The sequence below is a fragment of the Myodes glareolus genome, chromosome 5 (genome assembly GCF_982192425.1).
Source record: "Myodes glareolus chromosome 5, mMyoGla1.1, whole genome shotgun sequence".
Classification (NCBI taxonomy): Eukaryota; Metazoa; Chordata; class Mammalia; order Rodentia; family Cricetidae; genus Myodes; species Myodes glareolus.
The window spans coordinates 45,021,712-45,035,741 of NC_142030.1; the positions used below are offsets into that span (position 1 = coordinate 45,021,712).

Below are 14,030 nucleotides of genomic sequence, written 5' to 3' on the forward strand. Positions count from 1 at the left end.
GGAAGCATGGACTTGTTGGGGGAGACCTGTGACTGGAGTGAGGTTTTAAGGTTCAAAAGTCCACCCCATTCCAAGTTAGTCCTCTCTGCCTCTCACTTGTGGAACAAATGTGAATGAACGCTGCACTGACTCTCCTGTATCATGGCTGCCGCCACGCTCCCTGCCATGATGGTCATGGTATTTTAATCCCAGCAATAGAAAGGTAACTAAGACATAGGAGAAAGCCAAGAAACCACGCCTCTGAGCTCATTCCTTGTTCAGTTTCTTGTTTTACACCAGTTGTGTCAACAATATAGTCTCTTTCCTGCTGGGTTGTCCAGTGACTTTTGAACTTGAGAATCTGCTCCTGCTGATATGCATGGCTTTCCTCTCGGTAAGTTCATTTGCTTCCAGTTAGAGTATAGATACACCAACATGACTGTCGCAGTGACCCTCTGATGTGCATACACCACCGTGTCTGTGGGGTTTGCATGCAGCTGTTCTGCTCTGTGGCAGGGGTGTGTTTAGTTGAGCCAAAGTCTGCATTCTTAATTAACATGTGTTTTTATTTTTAATTGAAGTGGCCATTAGATATATAACAAGGCACAGCACGGAACCAATATGTGGGGATCAGAGCAGTAGCTGGTGTATCCTTTACCTCAGACATCAGCCATTTGTTTGTGTTTAGAACATAAGAAGAAAAAGTTTGCTACTAGATATTTTGGAATATTTAATGAATTCTTGTCACCTATACTGTAGTTGCCCTCTTGTGACACAGGACATTAAAACTGATTCCTTTTATTTAGTTGCACCCCTGAAAGATGTTATCTAAAAAAGCTTTCAAACGAACGATTCTGCTGAGAGGCAAGGACAGTTTAAGCGGAGGTTTACTTAGCAAAGCAGTAGTGTGCTGGAGGGAGTATCTGGAGTGGGCTGACCAAAGGAGGAACATCATTCCATGTTGTGCATTTTAGGGAAGTTTGTGACTTTTAAATGGGTATATGTTAATGGGCTACAGTGACTTTCTTCTTTCCCAAATTGTGATGCATGGCTTCTCTCTTTTCGGGTCTTTCTACCGATGATCCATGGGTGGAGGAAAGGAGGGAGAGGCTCTAAAATACATTGCAAATGATAATGGAGCCACAGTCTTCTGAGGGCACCCCTGTTAGCATGCACGTGTGGCAACTAGCAACGCACCCTGCTGCCTTAGTCCCTGGTACAGCAGGAAGACCCTACCTGCAGCATCAATGATGTCTAAGCACAAAAGGCTGGCACAGCTGCCAAGATACAGCTGCACTTTCCTTGCCTCCCTGCCTAGCTCATTGCCCAACCGGGAAACACAGTTCTGGTGGTACAGCTCAATTTGCTAGGCTCCCTCACATCCAACTCCTTATCTACCGGGCTCATACCCACTTACCAGTCTGTCTTTACGTTCAGCTCTCAAAGCCACTGTTGTACTCTCTACTGCTAAGATCCCAGTGTTGCAGCTAGCACATATAAGGGAGAAATCTCAGCATTTGCTATCCAGCGCCTGCCTTTGCTGAGCTCAGCACCTTCCAGGTCCACCCATGGCTCTGCAAAGTACAGAATTTCGCTCCTCCTTTCTTTATGAAGACCAGTGTGATCTCCGGTGTATTTGAACATACTTATCTGCAGTGTGTAGAAATCAGATTTTCCCAAGTCCTTATCATTGCCAAGTTTTGTTTGTTTAGCATTTACTTTTGCCAATTGGATTGTTATTTTTCCCAATTTTGACAAAACTAAGCATTTAATTTTCATTTCTGTCTCTTAGAAATGCCTATTTCTGTCTTCCTAGTGGATTATTAGTCTTTTTCCTATTAATTCATAAGACTTTCTGTTTGGGCCCTAAGATTTGGTCAGTTTTACATGATCTAGATATTATTTCTTAGTTTATAAACATGAACTGCCATTCAGACTCTAAAGATTCTATTTTTGAATGGGAGAAAAGGAAGGGGGTTGGGGAAGAAGGAAGGGGGGGAGGAAGGAGGAGGGGAGGAAAAGAGTGGAGGAAGTCTCTTTTTCCGTAACCTCAGAGTGACGTTTTCTTTCCTAGTTTCATTTACTAGTGAGGTGAATTACTCTAAAAATTTTATCACTGTGAGTCTCATCTTGGTTCTGATCAATGTTTTTACAGTGACTTTGGAGTAAAATCGTTCCTAAGCATTCATACAGTTGCTTTTATTATAAATAATAACCTGATAACACAGAGAGAACCCAGAAAACCTTTTGAGTTATTTGGGGCTTCCCTTTCTCCTCCTGGGCAGGGAAAAGAGTGGCTCTGAGATCAGGCCCAGGCACCAGGGGCACGGAGCGCAGTTCCACTGAGTACACCGACTCCTGGAAAGCTGCCTCTCATTCTGAGGCACTCTCTGACGAGTAACGCTGTTCATTTTTACTCCGGGCTTTATTCTCCTTAGTGAATGTGATAGAGATGCAGATTTCTGTTGGCCACGCATCGTCACATGACCTGCTCAGCTGTTAGCCTGTCATTGTCCAACAGATGTGTACTTAGAAGGCAAAGTCTACTCCCCAACGAATTTTTATTCTAGGTAGGAACAGAGACAATGTTATCAAATACAGTCATGAAATAAAATGTCACTTCTTATCATCTAGGAGATGGGGGCAGGAGAAAGAGGTGGCATGTCGCAGGGTGGGTCTCCTGAATGTGGCTGTTTCCTGGTGTGGTGATGCCTGTTTTCAGTTCTTCGTGCTTAGGGGAGCGTTACCAGCTACTCTGCATTAGCCTCTCACTTGGAGATTTGTGTCGTGGGCTCCCAGGACTACGTCACCCTTCTCAAGACTTCACAGATAATTTCATATTTATACAAGGCTGGTGTCCTTGAAAACTTGCTCCGTGGTGTTTGGGTTGTGAGTGGTACGGGCAGAACCTTCAACTCTGTTGCATTAAGTAACACCAGAATGTTCCATTTCTAGAACAATGATGTTGACCTGAGCAATATGCGAGATAAAGTTAACCTCTTAACTTTGCTATATTTTATGGAATTACTCAATTTATTGTTACATAAATATATATTTTTAATTCCAAACTTTATGTAGTTTCTAAGCACATTTTATTTGTGTGTCTTATTTCAGCGCTGGACCCAAAGGAGACAACATCTATGAATGGAGGTCGACTATATTGGGGCCCCCGGGATCTGTGTATGAAGGAGGGGTATTCTTTCTTGACATCACCTTTTCACCAGACTATCCGTTTAAACCCCCCAAGGTCAGTATGATGCATTCATCTGTTTTTAGCAATGTGTATTGTGTGTGTACATACTGAACGTATGCATAGGGATGTGTATCTGCTCTGTTGGTGTAGGCAGCTTCCCAGGACTCGCCATGCTTCGAAGGAGACAAAATGGGAGACGTTATGCATCGTTCCTCCACCTTGGTTTTCACCCGTTTCATTGCTCCTCCTCCTTATCTCTTCTCTGTAGTAGAGAAAATGCCATGTCTTATGGGTCAGATGGGAAAGTGGGGCTGGACAGCAGGCAGAGGAGGCATCTCAGCTGGGCTGTCCACATCTGCAGGACTCTGCTGCCTGAACAGCTCGGCTGCTCACATGCAGCCCAGAGAAACTGCAGCAATATCAAGAAGATTCATATGGAAATATTTTGAGGACTGGGAGAATAACTTGTTGATGAAATCCTAGGTTCAAATGCTAACTTCAAATATGTGTTTATCCATATATATGTATTTTTAATAGCCCATTCATGAAATTAACTTTTTTCATGCCTGACACAGTAAGAGTCCACTACAGTCGGAGCATTGTGCTGTCTTTTATTAAGATGAGGTGGCATACTTTAAAGTGCCTTGTCACTCGTCTCTGCCCCTGCCATTAGCGCTTATTCTCCATTCTGGCAGAGGAGAGACCCTGCGGTCACTGGCTGTGTCTTTCAGTCACCTGGAAAAGTCCCATCTGCCTCTGAGTTGTTGTCTGTGTGGAAACAACAGGCATCTGCGCTGTGTTGACCTTCACCCCATTGTCCATGGCCTTCCCCGCTCTTTGTTCTTGCCTTTCTTTCTTCCAGTCCACTGATGCCCAGAGAGCATTTGATGACAAAAAAAGGTAGCAACTCCAGTAGCTTGTCAGCAAAGTGTGGGGGACAAATCAGGGTGTCAGGATTTGAGCTGGGAAGTGAACCCCAAACCTTTGTGCCTGGCCGCATTACCCAGCATGCTTATGCAAGTGTGCAGGACTGCTGGTGCCGCGGCCACCTAGACCCCGTTTGCTGGGTTTCCATGACAAAGCCATAGTGAATCTCATGCTTCCTTTCCCCCTCTGCTGGACAGCAACCATTTTTCCTTCCGTTCTAGTTTGGAATAGCTTGTAAGTCACCTGGAGTACCTACTGTCCTTGTAGGGGCATGAGGGCCTTCCTCTATTAGCCCCTCAAGCTAGGGTACAGAGTAAAGAAGAGGAAATGTATTCAGGGGCCTGGGCTGCTCGTAAGTCTGGTGTGACCTGTTCATCCACCTGTGACAACGGCTTTAGATCAGGCAATGCTAAAAGTAAGAAGTATTAAATTGGGTAAAAGAATTTAGTGTTTGAAGAGGCCTTGACACAATGGGAGAATAAGCCAAAATTGCAGAGATGGAGGGGACTGAAGAGATGGCTCGGAGGCTAAGAATAGTGCCTGCTGCTCTTCCAGAAGACCCAGGTTTGATTCCCAGAACCACATAGTGCTAAGTTGTCTAAAACTCCAGTTCCAGGAGATCCAGCATGCTCTTCTGGCCTCCATGGCTCTGCCTGCATGTGGTGCACAGACATGCATCCAACCAAAATACCCATATACATAAAATAAAAATAAATCGATAGAGATGGCATTTGCCATGTGTAAGTATAAGAAGCATTTTTTAAAAAGTCATGATAATCAAGATGGAAAGTCGAGACCTCCTTTATAGTCTTATAAACAGGATTTATGGGCTGGGAGGGTGGGGCTCTTATCCCTTTAAGGAGACGGTTTTGGGAGTGTTGCTACTGAGCGAGTCACCTGAGGACTTCCACCAACCTTTGGAGCAGGAGGAAGTTGTGAGCATTCTTGGTCAGTTGACTTTGTTCTCTGGTAAGGGCCTCAGTGGGGTGCTCTCTTTTAGAATAGGAACTCAGGTGAGGCTTGGCAAGGCTTTCCAGCAGCATCGCATCAGCAGTCTTCAGACCGTGTACTCTGCTCCAAACAATCCAGCACCACTCTGGAGGGCTTACCATGAGATCAGGGCTCAGAAGGAATGCGCTGTAGATAGATGTGCCAGGACCTCGGTGTGGACCAGCTCACACTTTATCCTGGATGACTGAATGGGACAGAATGAGAAACATGAAGCCATTGACTACAGGGATGTAGATGTCTATTCTTCATGAGAAAAACCTGACTCACTTTGAAACTGCCCGCTTTTGACTGGCTCCACTTTGTCCAAAGTGTCCAAAGAAAGCTGAATTACACGGAATCCCTCCACTGGCTGAACTGAGCTGGACAGTCTGTAAGGAAATATTTGACTTTGGCAGCTGGAACCACAATTTAACCATTCATTTCCCAGAATCATATAGGAAATTTGAAAAAGCAAAGTGTTGCCTTCTAAGCTCTGGTTTCAGAGCTGGGTATTGAAGGTCCAGCCCTTAAAGAAGACAGCAGTTAGCCTAGACCAGGCTTTTGTTCACCTTAAAGTGTATGTCCAGGCCTCTCCAGCCCCCCAGCCGCCCGCCATCCACCTTCAGGGTTACCTGTATCCTCTGCCCCACCTCTCACCTGGTGCTTCTCTTCTGCTTAGTGCAACATTTCCTTGCACTGTGCAAACTGGAGTGTCTGTGCAGATAGCCGTGCCAGAGATACCAGTCAGGGCACGACATGTTGCTACTGTTGCTGCTACAAGCTCTGCTTCAGCCCTCCAGTGGGAAAGATAACTTGCAGCAGAGCTAACTGCAACTTGGAGGTCTGGGAGGGAGCGAGAGCGTCTTGTCCTGCTTTGTGAGCATAGGGAGGGCTGCATCAACCTGAAGACACCACATTCCAGTGCCTAGTTTCTCAAAATCAGATCATTTACTCAACAATAATATTTCTCTGTGATGGTGCCTGTTGATTGGTCCTCTGTCTAGGAATAACACATTAATACCAAAAACGGAAGTGTAATAAACTGTTGGTCTATCTAAATGGTTTTTAGTGCCATTTGTATTTTTTAGTATAAAGAAATAGTTTAGTGTTAGGACTCAGATATCTGTTTATTTATGAAGGAGAAGTAGCTTTGTATTTGCTGGGAATTTATTTTCCTATTTATATTGTAAATATTTCTATTCTCAAAATTTGTGCTTATAAAATTTTTAATTTGCATTCTGCTATAGAATAAAAAGCAGTTGTAACAAGAAGAAAAGGGAAAATGTACCTATAATTTAATCACCAAAACAGACTATTCACACAGTTTCAGTCTGTCCCTTTGGAGATTACAGTTCTTTTTTTTATATGTGCATGTTGATATGTATCATGCTGACACACATGTACACACTTTTATCAAAACAGTTCCTCACTCTCCATGGCTTCATGACTATTGTATTTTCTCCTAGTGCTACCTATTTCCAGTAGCATGTCACTGTATTACAGTTCCAGAACCTACATAACACTCCATTATATAACTGTACCAAAATAGGTTGGTCTCCTGTGGTTGAACACTTGGGGTCCTGTCAGTACTTGTACTACAGTTGGGGATGTGCTGGCATCCTGATAATTAGCATTGTTTGTGTTCTTGTACATTTATTCCCTGAGGCTAAATTTGTTGATATGAAATTTCTGGGGGGTAGATAAACTTGCACAGTTACAGAGATTTTTTTTTTTTATAAAGGTTGACAAATTTACCCTCCAGAAAAGCTACAAGTTCACATCATGGCCACCGTCATGTGACGATGGGACAGAATTTCCCTCTTCTACCCTCAGGAATTTTTTTTTAAATCTCTAAAAGTCTGAGATATGAAAAATGACACCCCCAGTTGTTGTAACCTGCACTTACTTGACACCAGTAAGGAGTGGGATGGTTTGCATTTTCCTGTGCCCCCCTCCCCAGTTATCCATTTGGTGAAAGAATGTCAAAGTACTTTTCTTGAGGGTCCCACTCCACATAAAACCACCAGGAGATGTAGTAACAGACTGTGTTAAATTCTTGTACCTGTACTCTTTCTTTAAAAGAAAACAAAAACAGAAAACACTTTGAAAGTATCAGACATTCTATCTGATGCCTTGCATTCCAGAGACTTTAATAACACACATCTTAATTAAAGGGTGAGGCTAAATTACTGGTCAGCTGTTTCTCTGTAGAATAGAAACACATAGCTTCTTCTGCTTTCCCAGGGAGCTGCAAATTTTATACAATAGGAGTGAACTTTCAGGTCCTTGGCAATTAAGTCTGTTTGTTATTTATATTTGTTCAGGCAGCCTGTCCACACAGCAGGCGTGCTGAGTCAATATTCACACCCATTAATAGTAACTGTATTTATAGGCAACAGTATATATCAGTGGACGTTCTCCAAAAGGCAATGGTAAAGTGTGTACCTAGGGTATTTTTTAAACAATATTAAAATCACATATATACACAGTATTTGTATGTGCAAAATTAAAAAAAATACCAAGGTATCAGTGAAATGACCCAGTAGGTAAAGGCGCTTGCCACCAAGTGTGGCAGCCTGAATGTGATCCCTGGGACCCACACAGTAGGAGAAAAACAACGAATGCAAGTTATGTTTTTGTCTCTACTTATGCCTTGATACAGACATACACACATGCATGCATGTGTGTGTGCGCATACACACACACAGAGAGAGAGACAGAGACAGAGAGAATAGATAAATAAATGTTAGGGTGTGATTAAATTTTTTAAAGAATAATATTAAAAAGCTTTTTAAATGTAGTTTTTTTTATTAAAGTTACTAAGTACATCTTAAACTACGTCTGAGTTAATCTGGAGTGTGTCTTAATTGGAGAGGCAGGATGGTGGTTTCCTTTTTCAGATCTAAACAAATTGTTTATTAATGGGAAGATGTTAACTGCAAGAACAACAAAAGAGATTGCTGAAATCACTGGGGAATACATATATGCATTTATGGTTCTTATTAGGTTTTGCTTTAAAGGGCTGGGTGAAGAAGACTCCCTGGGAAAAGGGAAGGTGATCAGTTAGTAAGAAACAGTGACACCCAGCACTGGAAGCCCAGAGGACTCTGACTAAAGCTCAGAAAGGAGCTATGTAACCACCTCCTGCCTCGGCGATTGTGCTGTGCCTGTCGTTACTGCCGTTGTCACTACTGCACACACACAGAAAAGGGTGTACATGCCTCCTGTAATTTTCACAAAGATCTGCTATAAAGCCAGCTGCCTACTTTTCAACGCCAGTCTTGCATAAAGAACACACGGCTGTCATGAAGTCACATGAGTTTATGAATTTTTTTGAAGTTTGACCAGGACCCAGTCCCTTCTATGTATTGAATTGACTACTTGTAATCTCTCTTTAAATGTAGACAGTCATCTCAAGCTATTGCCCAGAAGCCCTCACTGCATCCCAGCAGACCACATCACCTGCCTCCCCTTCGCTCACTGCATCCCAACAGACCACATCACCTGCCTCTCCTTCCCTCACTGCATCCCAACAGACCACATCACCTGCCTCTCTTTCCCTCACTGCATCCCAGCAGACCACATCACCCGTGTCCCCTTCCCTCTCTGCATCCCAGCAGACCACATCACCTGCCTCTCCTTCCCTCACTGCATCCCAGCAGACCACATCACCCATGTCCCCTTCCCTCACTGCATCCCAGCAGACCACATCACCCATGTCCCCTTCCCTCACTGCATCCCAGCAGACCACATCACCCATCTTCCCTTCTTTTCAGTGGCCTCACCTCTTTCCTAAAACCTTGCAGCCATCCTGGATCCTCTCATGCACACCATCCCAGGCCAGTCCTGACTCAGTCCTCATCACCTCCCACTCTTGTCTCTCTCTCTGCAAAGCCTGACTGTACCCAGGTCCACATAATGGTGGAAGTCTCTGTATAGCTGTGCTTTGCTTCAAACCCTCCAAGGGCTTCCAGCTCATTGAATGAACACCAGAATCTCCAGTGCCTGCCCTCGGCCCCAGTCAGGCACCCACACCTGCTGCTTCTGTGGACCCTTGTGTTTGTTCTTCCTTCTTCCGGGTTTTGAATTCTCCCAGAAATGTGTCTGCCTCACGCCAATCCCCCTCACTTCTATTCAAATGCCACCACAAAGAGGCTTTCCTATGTGATAATTTCAGTGTCCCTAAGTTCCCTGAAACCTTGCCATGGCCTTCAGACGTTACTTTTGGCTTTGGCATTTCTTACTTGTGCATTATGTATGTCTTTTTCTGTTGTTTCCCTTCCTGCAGTTCTCACCAAAATTGCATAAAGTCAGGATTTCTGTCTGGGAAATCATGCAAGTCTGGAAAGAAAATGTGGATTATTTCCCACTTTGTAGATAAGAAAACCAAGGCCTTTGAAGGTTAAGTGGCCACAGGAAATGGTAGTTCAGCTGGAACCCAGCACAATTCCAAACTGAGTTTCCCATTTCTGGCATGGATGCGGGGGGTGGGGTGGGCACATGTACAAATTCCTTACATCCTTGGAGAAGGACTGCTTCTTTTTTTTTATTTTTGTTTTGATTTTTGTTTTTTCATGACAAGGTTTCTCTATATAGCATCTCTGGTTGCCCTCACTTTGTGGACCAGGCTGGCTTCGAACTCACAGAGATCTGCCCTCCTCTGCAGTATTAAAGGTGCATGCCACTACTGCGTGACTTGAGGACCACTTCTTAAATTCCATGTTCTGGGTCAGCTAATTACATCACACTATTCAGAGATGGCAAGTCAAGAACTGATCCAGGGAGGAAAGACTATTTAAAAGAGAGTTTGTGTGCCTGTTCTGGAATTTTCCAAGAGCTTTTCTTTCCAGAAGCGTGGGAAGAAGGACGTTGGAGAGAAGCCTGGGTGGTCAAGAGGACCTGCTGCTCCCGCAGCACTTCCCAACACCCACATCCAACGGCGCACAGCTGCCTGTAACTCAAGCTCCAGGAGAGCCAGCATCCTCTTCTGGCCTTTGCCTGGCACACATATATAAAATTAAATTAAAAAGCTTTTTCTGAAAAGGCATGGAAGTCAGGCATGTTGGTGCACACCTTTTCCCAGCACTCAGGAGGCAGAGGCAGGTGGATCTCTGTGAACTCGAGGTCAGCCTGGTTTATATCGTGAGTCTGAAGACAGCCAGGGCTACATAGAAAGAACCTAGCCAAAAAGAAAAAGATGAGGGACTCTAATCTGCGAAGACTGCGACATTAAATCATGTTGAATGCTTAGGTACTGATTTCTGAAAGCCATTTCCTGCTTCACAGGCTGTTTTCATATTTGATTAATGTCCAAACCACCTTGCGTTCTCAGTATCACGACTGGCGGCGGGGGGGGGGGGGGGGGGGGAGAGAAGCTCTGCTTACATTTTGTGGGTCAGTAGTACTTAGATCTATGCTTCTCTCTAGCATTTGGGGCAGGGTATTGTTTGGTTTTGCTGTAGTTATACCCCACCTAGGCTCCTTTTTTGACAAACCGCGGGAAATGTCGTGCTGGCCTTTAATGTGCAAAATGTTTAAATTGATGTAATCATCAAAAGTAGAACAAGATAGGTCCATGGTGTGTGCCTGCCATCTAGTACTCAGAGGGAAGAGGCAGGAGGACCGTGAGTTTGATGTCAACCTGGACTATCTATAGTGAGAGCCTGTTTCAAAAATAATTAATTAATATTTCTGTCTTCGTGCTTTTTAAAACTGTGCATATAGTAACTATGTTTGTAATGCACGTTCTCACAAAAAAAAAAAAAAAGACCAACACTCCAGGATTGGTTGTCAGACATTCAAAGAATACCAGCTTTATTGATTTAAACCAAATTAAATATACCTATACAATAATAGGACATCAGCCACTTGACTGAGAGAAAATTGACATTTGTGTATCTTGGAGGGCCCGCCTGTGTACCAGCTTTCTATAGTATGTCACAGCCTGTAGGTTGGGGAGTATTGCCTCCTGTAAGATGCTTATTGCCCAAGCCAATGTCATCTTTTTAGACCATGTCTACGCAGGCCCTCTGAGCCCTGTGAGCTGGCATTGATTGTTATTACTGCCAGCGTAACTGTGCTAAGGCCGTCCTCCACGGGCAGTTCTTCAGGCAGGAGACTGGGAGACATCCAGGTATGTGGGGAGTAAGAGGCTTCTCTGCGTCTAGGACTAGGGAAGGATGGCCGGTCGCCTCTCAGAAACGCGGCTTTCCAAGAGGAGCCCCCCACGCCTGCCTGGACTGGCTCTTTGTGTTATGTCTTCAGGGTCCCACACACAAAAGCTAGGAAGTGGCCTGCTCGTCAGTCCCAGGAAACATTCTTTTATGGAAGTTCCTGAGTTACAGACTAACACTAACTGGACTGGTCTTATAAAGAGAAACTCTTTCACTTTAACTAGGTTGAAGAAGCTTCAAATTTGGTGTTTCCTCAACCTTGTGAGAAAGGCCTCTGATCAAGACTTTGCTGGGGAAACCTTCCCCTTCTTGGGGCAGAGTTGTTGCATTGGGGAAACCTTTTCCCCAGAGCAGGGCTGTAAGCTGCCGCACTTGGAGTGACTTTGTGGTACTCTTTGGCTCCTGACTGCCAGGATCCCTTTCTACACGAGCTGCAGTGCTTACAGGTGATAAGCTGGCCACATGCAGATATGATACGGTATTTGCCTCATAGGAAATAAGGAGAAACAGGGTCGGGGGAATGGTGGGGAATGCACGAATCCAGGACTTTGGATACATTTTTATTATAGTCTCAGTATGTTAGCAGAGACTGGCCCAGTTTTCTGAGGTTGTTTATGTTTTAAAACCCCTGTTTTAAGGCTAATTTATAAAGACATTCCTGAACTCTTTACTCTCAGGCCTTTATTCTTTATAAATGAGTGAGGTACAGCCCAGGAGCATGCAGACAAGGAAGGCACTTAGGCTCAAGCTAATGCCGTGGCCGAGGCCAGAAGAGCAGCAAGGCTAAGCTGCCAGACTCAACAGGGGCGGTCCTGTTTGAGTCCTTTCCTACCTTTATCCTGGAAGTGCACAGCTATAGCCATCCAGACGCTGAGCACACCGAGACCGGCTAGAGGGGGCCCTTCCTGGTTTGCATCCAGGATGATAGAATGGACCTTTCTCAACTTGAGCATAACTATGTGCTCTGGAACAATGTCCCTTGTGATAATAGTATGCATAATGGCATCCCTGGCTCCTGCCCACAATATGCCAATATTAATTTCTTTTTGCCTCCTTGGGACAAAGAGAAATATCTCTAGTTGCCAAATGTTTCCTGGACGAGCAGTATCATGCCTGCCTGGCAACCATTGTGTTCTGTTGTCAATCCTGTCTATTAACAACTGACTCAAGGCATTTGTGAGGACTCTGGGTTCTGATCTCAGTGATAAAATGGGCGTTGCCTCTGAGGAACTCACTGGCACCCGCTGGCACGTGCTCAGCACCCGCTGGCACATGCTCAGAGTACCCAGCTGACAGGCGGGAAGTTCAGATTAGAGACATGTGCTTGAGAGTCAGTAGATAGGATTTTGGCGTTCCTAGACCCAGTAATCTGACCCGTAGACATGTACTGTTGTTGACCAAAACTGATTTTTTTTCATCTGTGCATTTCCAGAATGAATTTCCCAAAGGAAAACATCAATTATTGGAAAAACTAATAAAGTAACGTTTTCTCCCTTTCATGTTCTCAGTTCTTGGAGATTAGAAAGATATTTTTCATGTGAAGTATTGTTGCTGGCAGCCTTATACAGCATTACATAAAATATCTTAGTAAAAGAAATAGCTTACTGCTAATAAATTTTGAAAACAACTGGAACAGGCAGATAATTCCTACAGGTTTCCAAATCAGTCTTCAGTAATTTACATTAAAGTAATGCCCTGCTGTTCAAGATGGTCTTTGCAGGGGTGGACTGCATGACCTTTCTCGGGCTTTCTGTTTCAAAAAGAGACATCACAGGAAACTTAATCTTACAGCTAGGAAGCGATTACAGTTATGATCCTATAACTAGTAAGTCCCAGGCCAGGGACCTCCCACCTCCTGAATCCCCCGGCTTGTCACCCCCTATCCATCTGAGCCAGGAGACCCTCCAGGTCACAGTGCTAGACAGATTATCCCGCACCCTTTTCTGAGGCAAATGGAACACGCATTTTTGACTTCTGTTCTGGGTAATAATTAAGTAAGAGTTAAATAAGGAATTTTTGGTTTGCTGTGGTATTTACCAAATTGTAGACCTGCGTATGTACAAGTTAGGTGCCACTCTGTCCTGTGGTGTGAAAGACAGCTGTGTGTCAAGGGAAAGGTGCAGAGTGCAGTATGTCCATTACAGGGTGTTTTTACTTCCATTCGTTTTCCCTTTCTTCCTTGAACATTCCCTACATTAGCAATTTACTTTGAAAACCAAAATGTTACATTTTTAAGATAGTTTTTAAAAAGCAAAGTATGCACTGGCATCCACACAACCTAAGGGCCATACAGTGTCGTTAACGCTCATTGCCCCATTGCCCATTCTGTTTTCCGTGTTTTCTTACTGCGTGTCCAGAAGTCTGTCCCACGCATGTGGATCAGTATCATGCTTGCATAATACTTTGTCGATGTATGCTTTGTCACCTCAGCAGTCTCCTGTGATGGGCAATTTTTCTGATTTTGCTTTTCATCAAAAGCAATGTTTCACTGAGTATCTCTGCGGGGGGTGGGGAATGTACAAAATATAAACAGGATAAAAATCCTAGAACAGGAATCAGTAGGTTACTCTCTCAGGTATTAAACTGAGCAGTTGCAACATTGCTCATCAAAAATGTGTAAGCCACTCCAGCAAGGAGGAAAGAAAGTGTATTATAATTGCATTATTCTTGCTGAGAAGTGCCTCGTAGAAAGCTGTGCTGCCTCAGCACCTCATTACAGCCTCCAGACTTGTCAAATTTAGGCAGCACGACTCTTTCCAACTTAGTAG

At 44.1% G+C, this 14,030-nt stretch overlaps 1 protein-coding gene across 2 annotated transcripts in view; it reads left to right on the forward strand.

The window, feature by feature from the left end:
• The window catches only part of Ube2e2 (ubiquitin conjugating enzyme E2 E2), a 275,412-nt gene that overhangs the window by 198,032 nt on the left and 63,350 nt on the right, over positions 1 to 14,030 (forward strand). For both annotated transcript variants that reach the window (XM_085687893.2, XM_085687894.2), the window contains one exon: positions 3,094 to 3,226. In XM_085687893.2, coding sequence (XP_085544019.1) covers positions 3,094 to 3,226 — 133 coding nt within the window. The remainder of the gene's footprint in view (positions 1 to 3,093; positions 3,227 to 14,030) is intronic.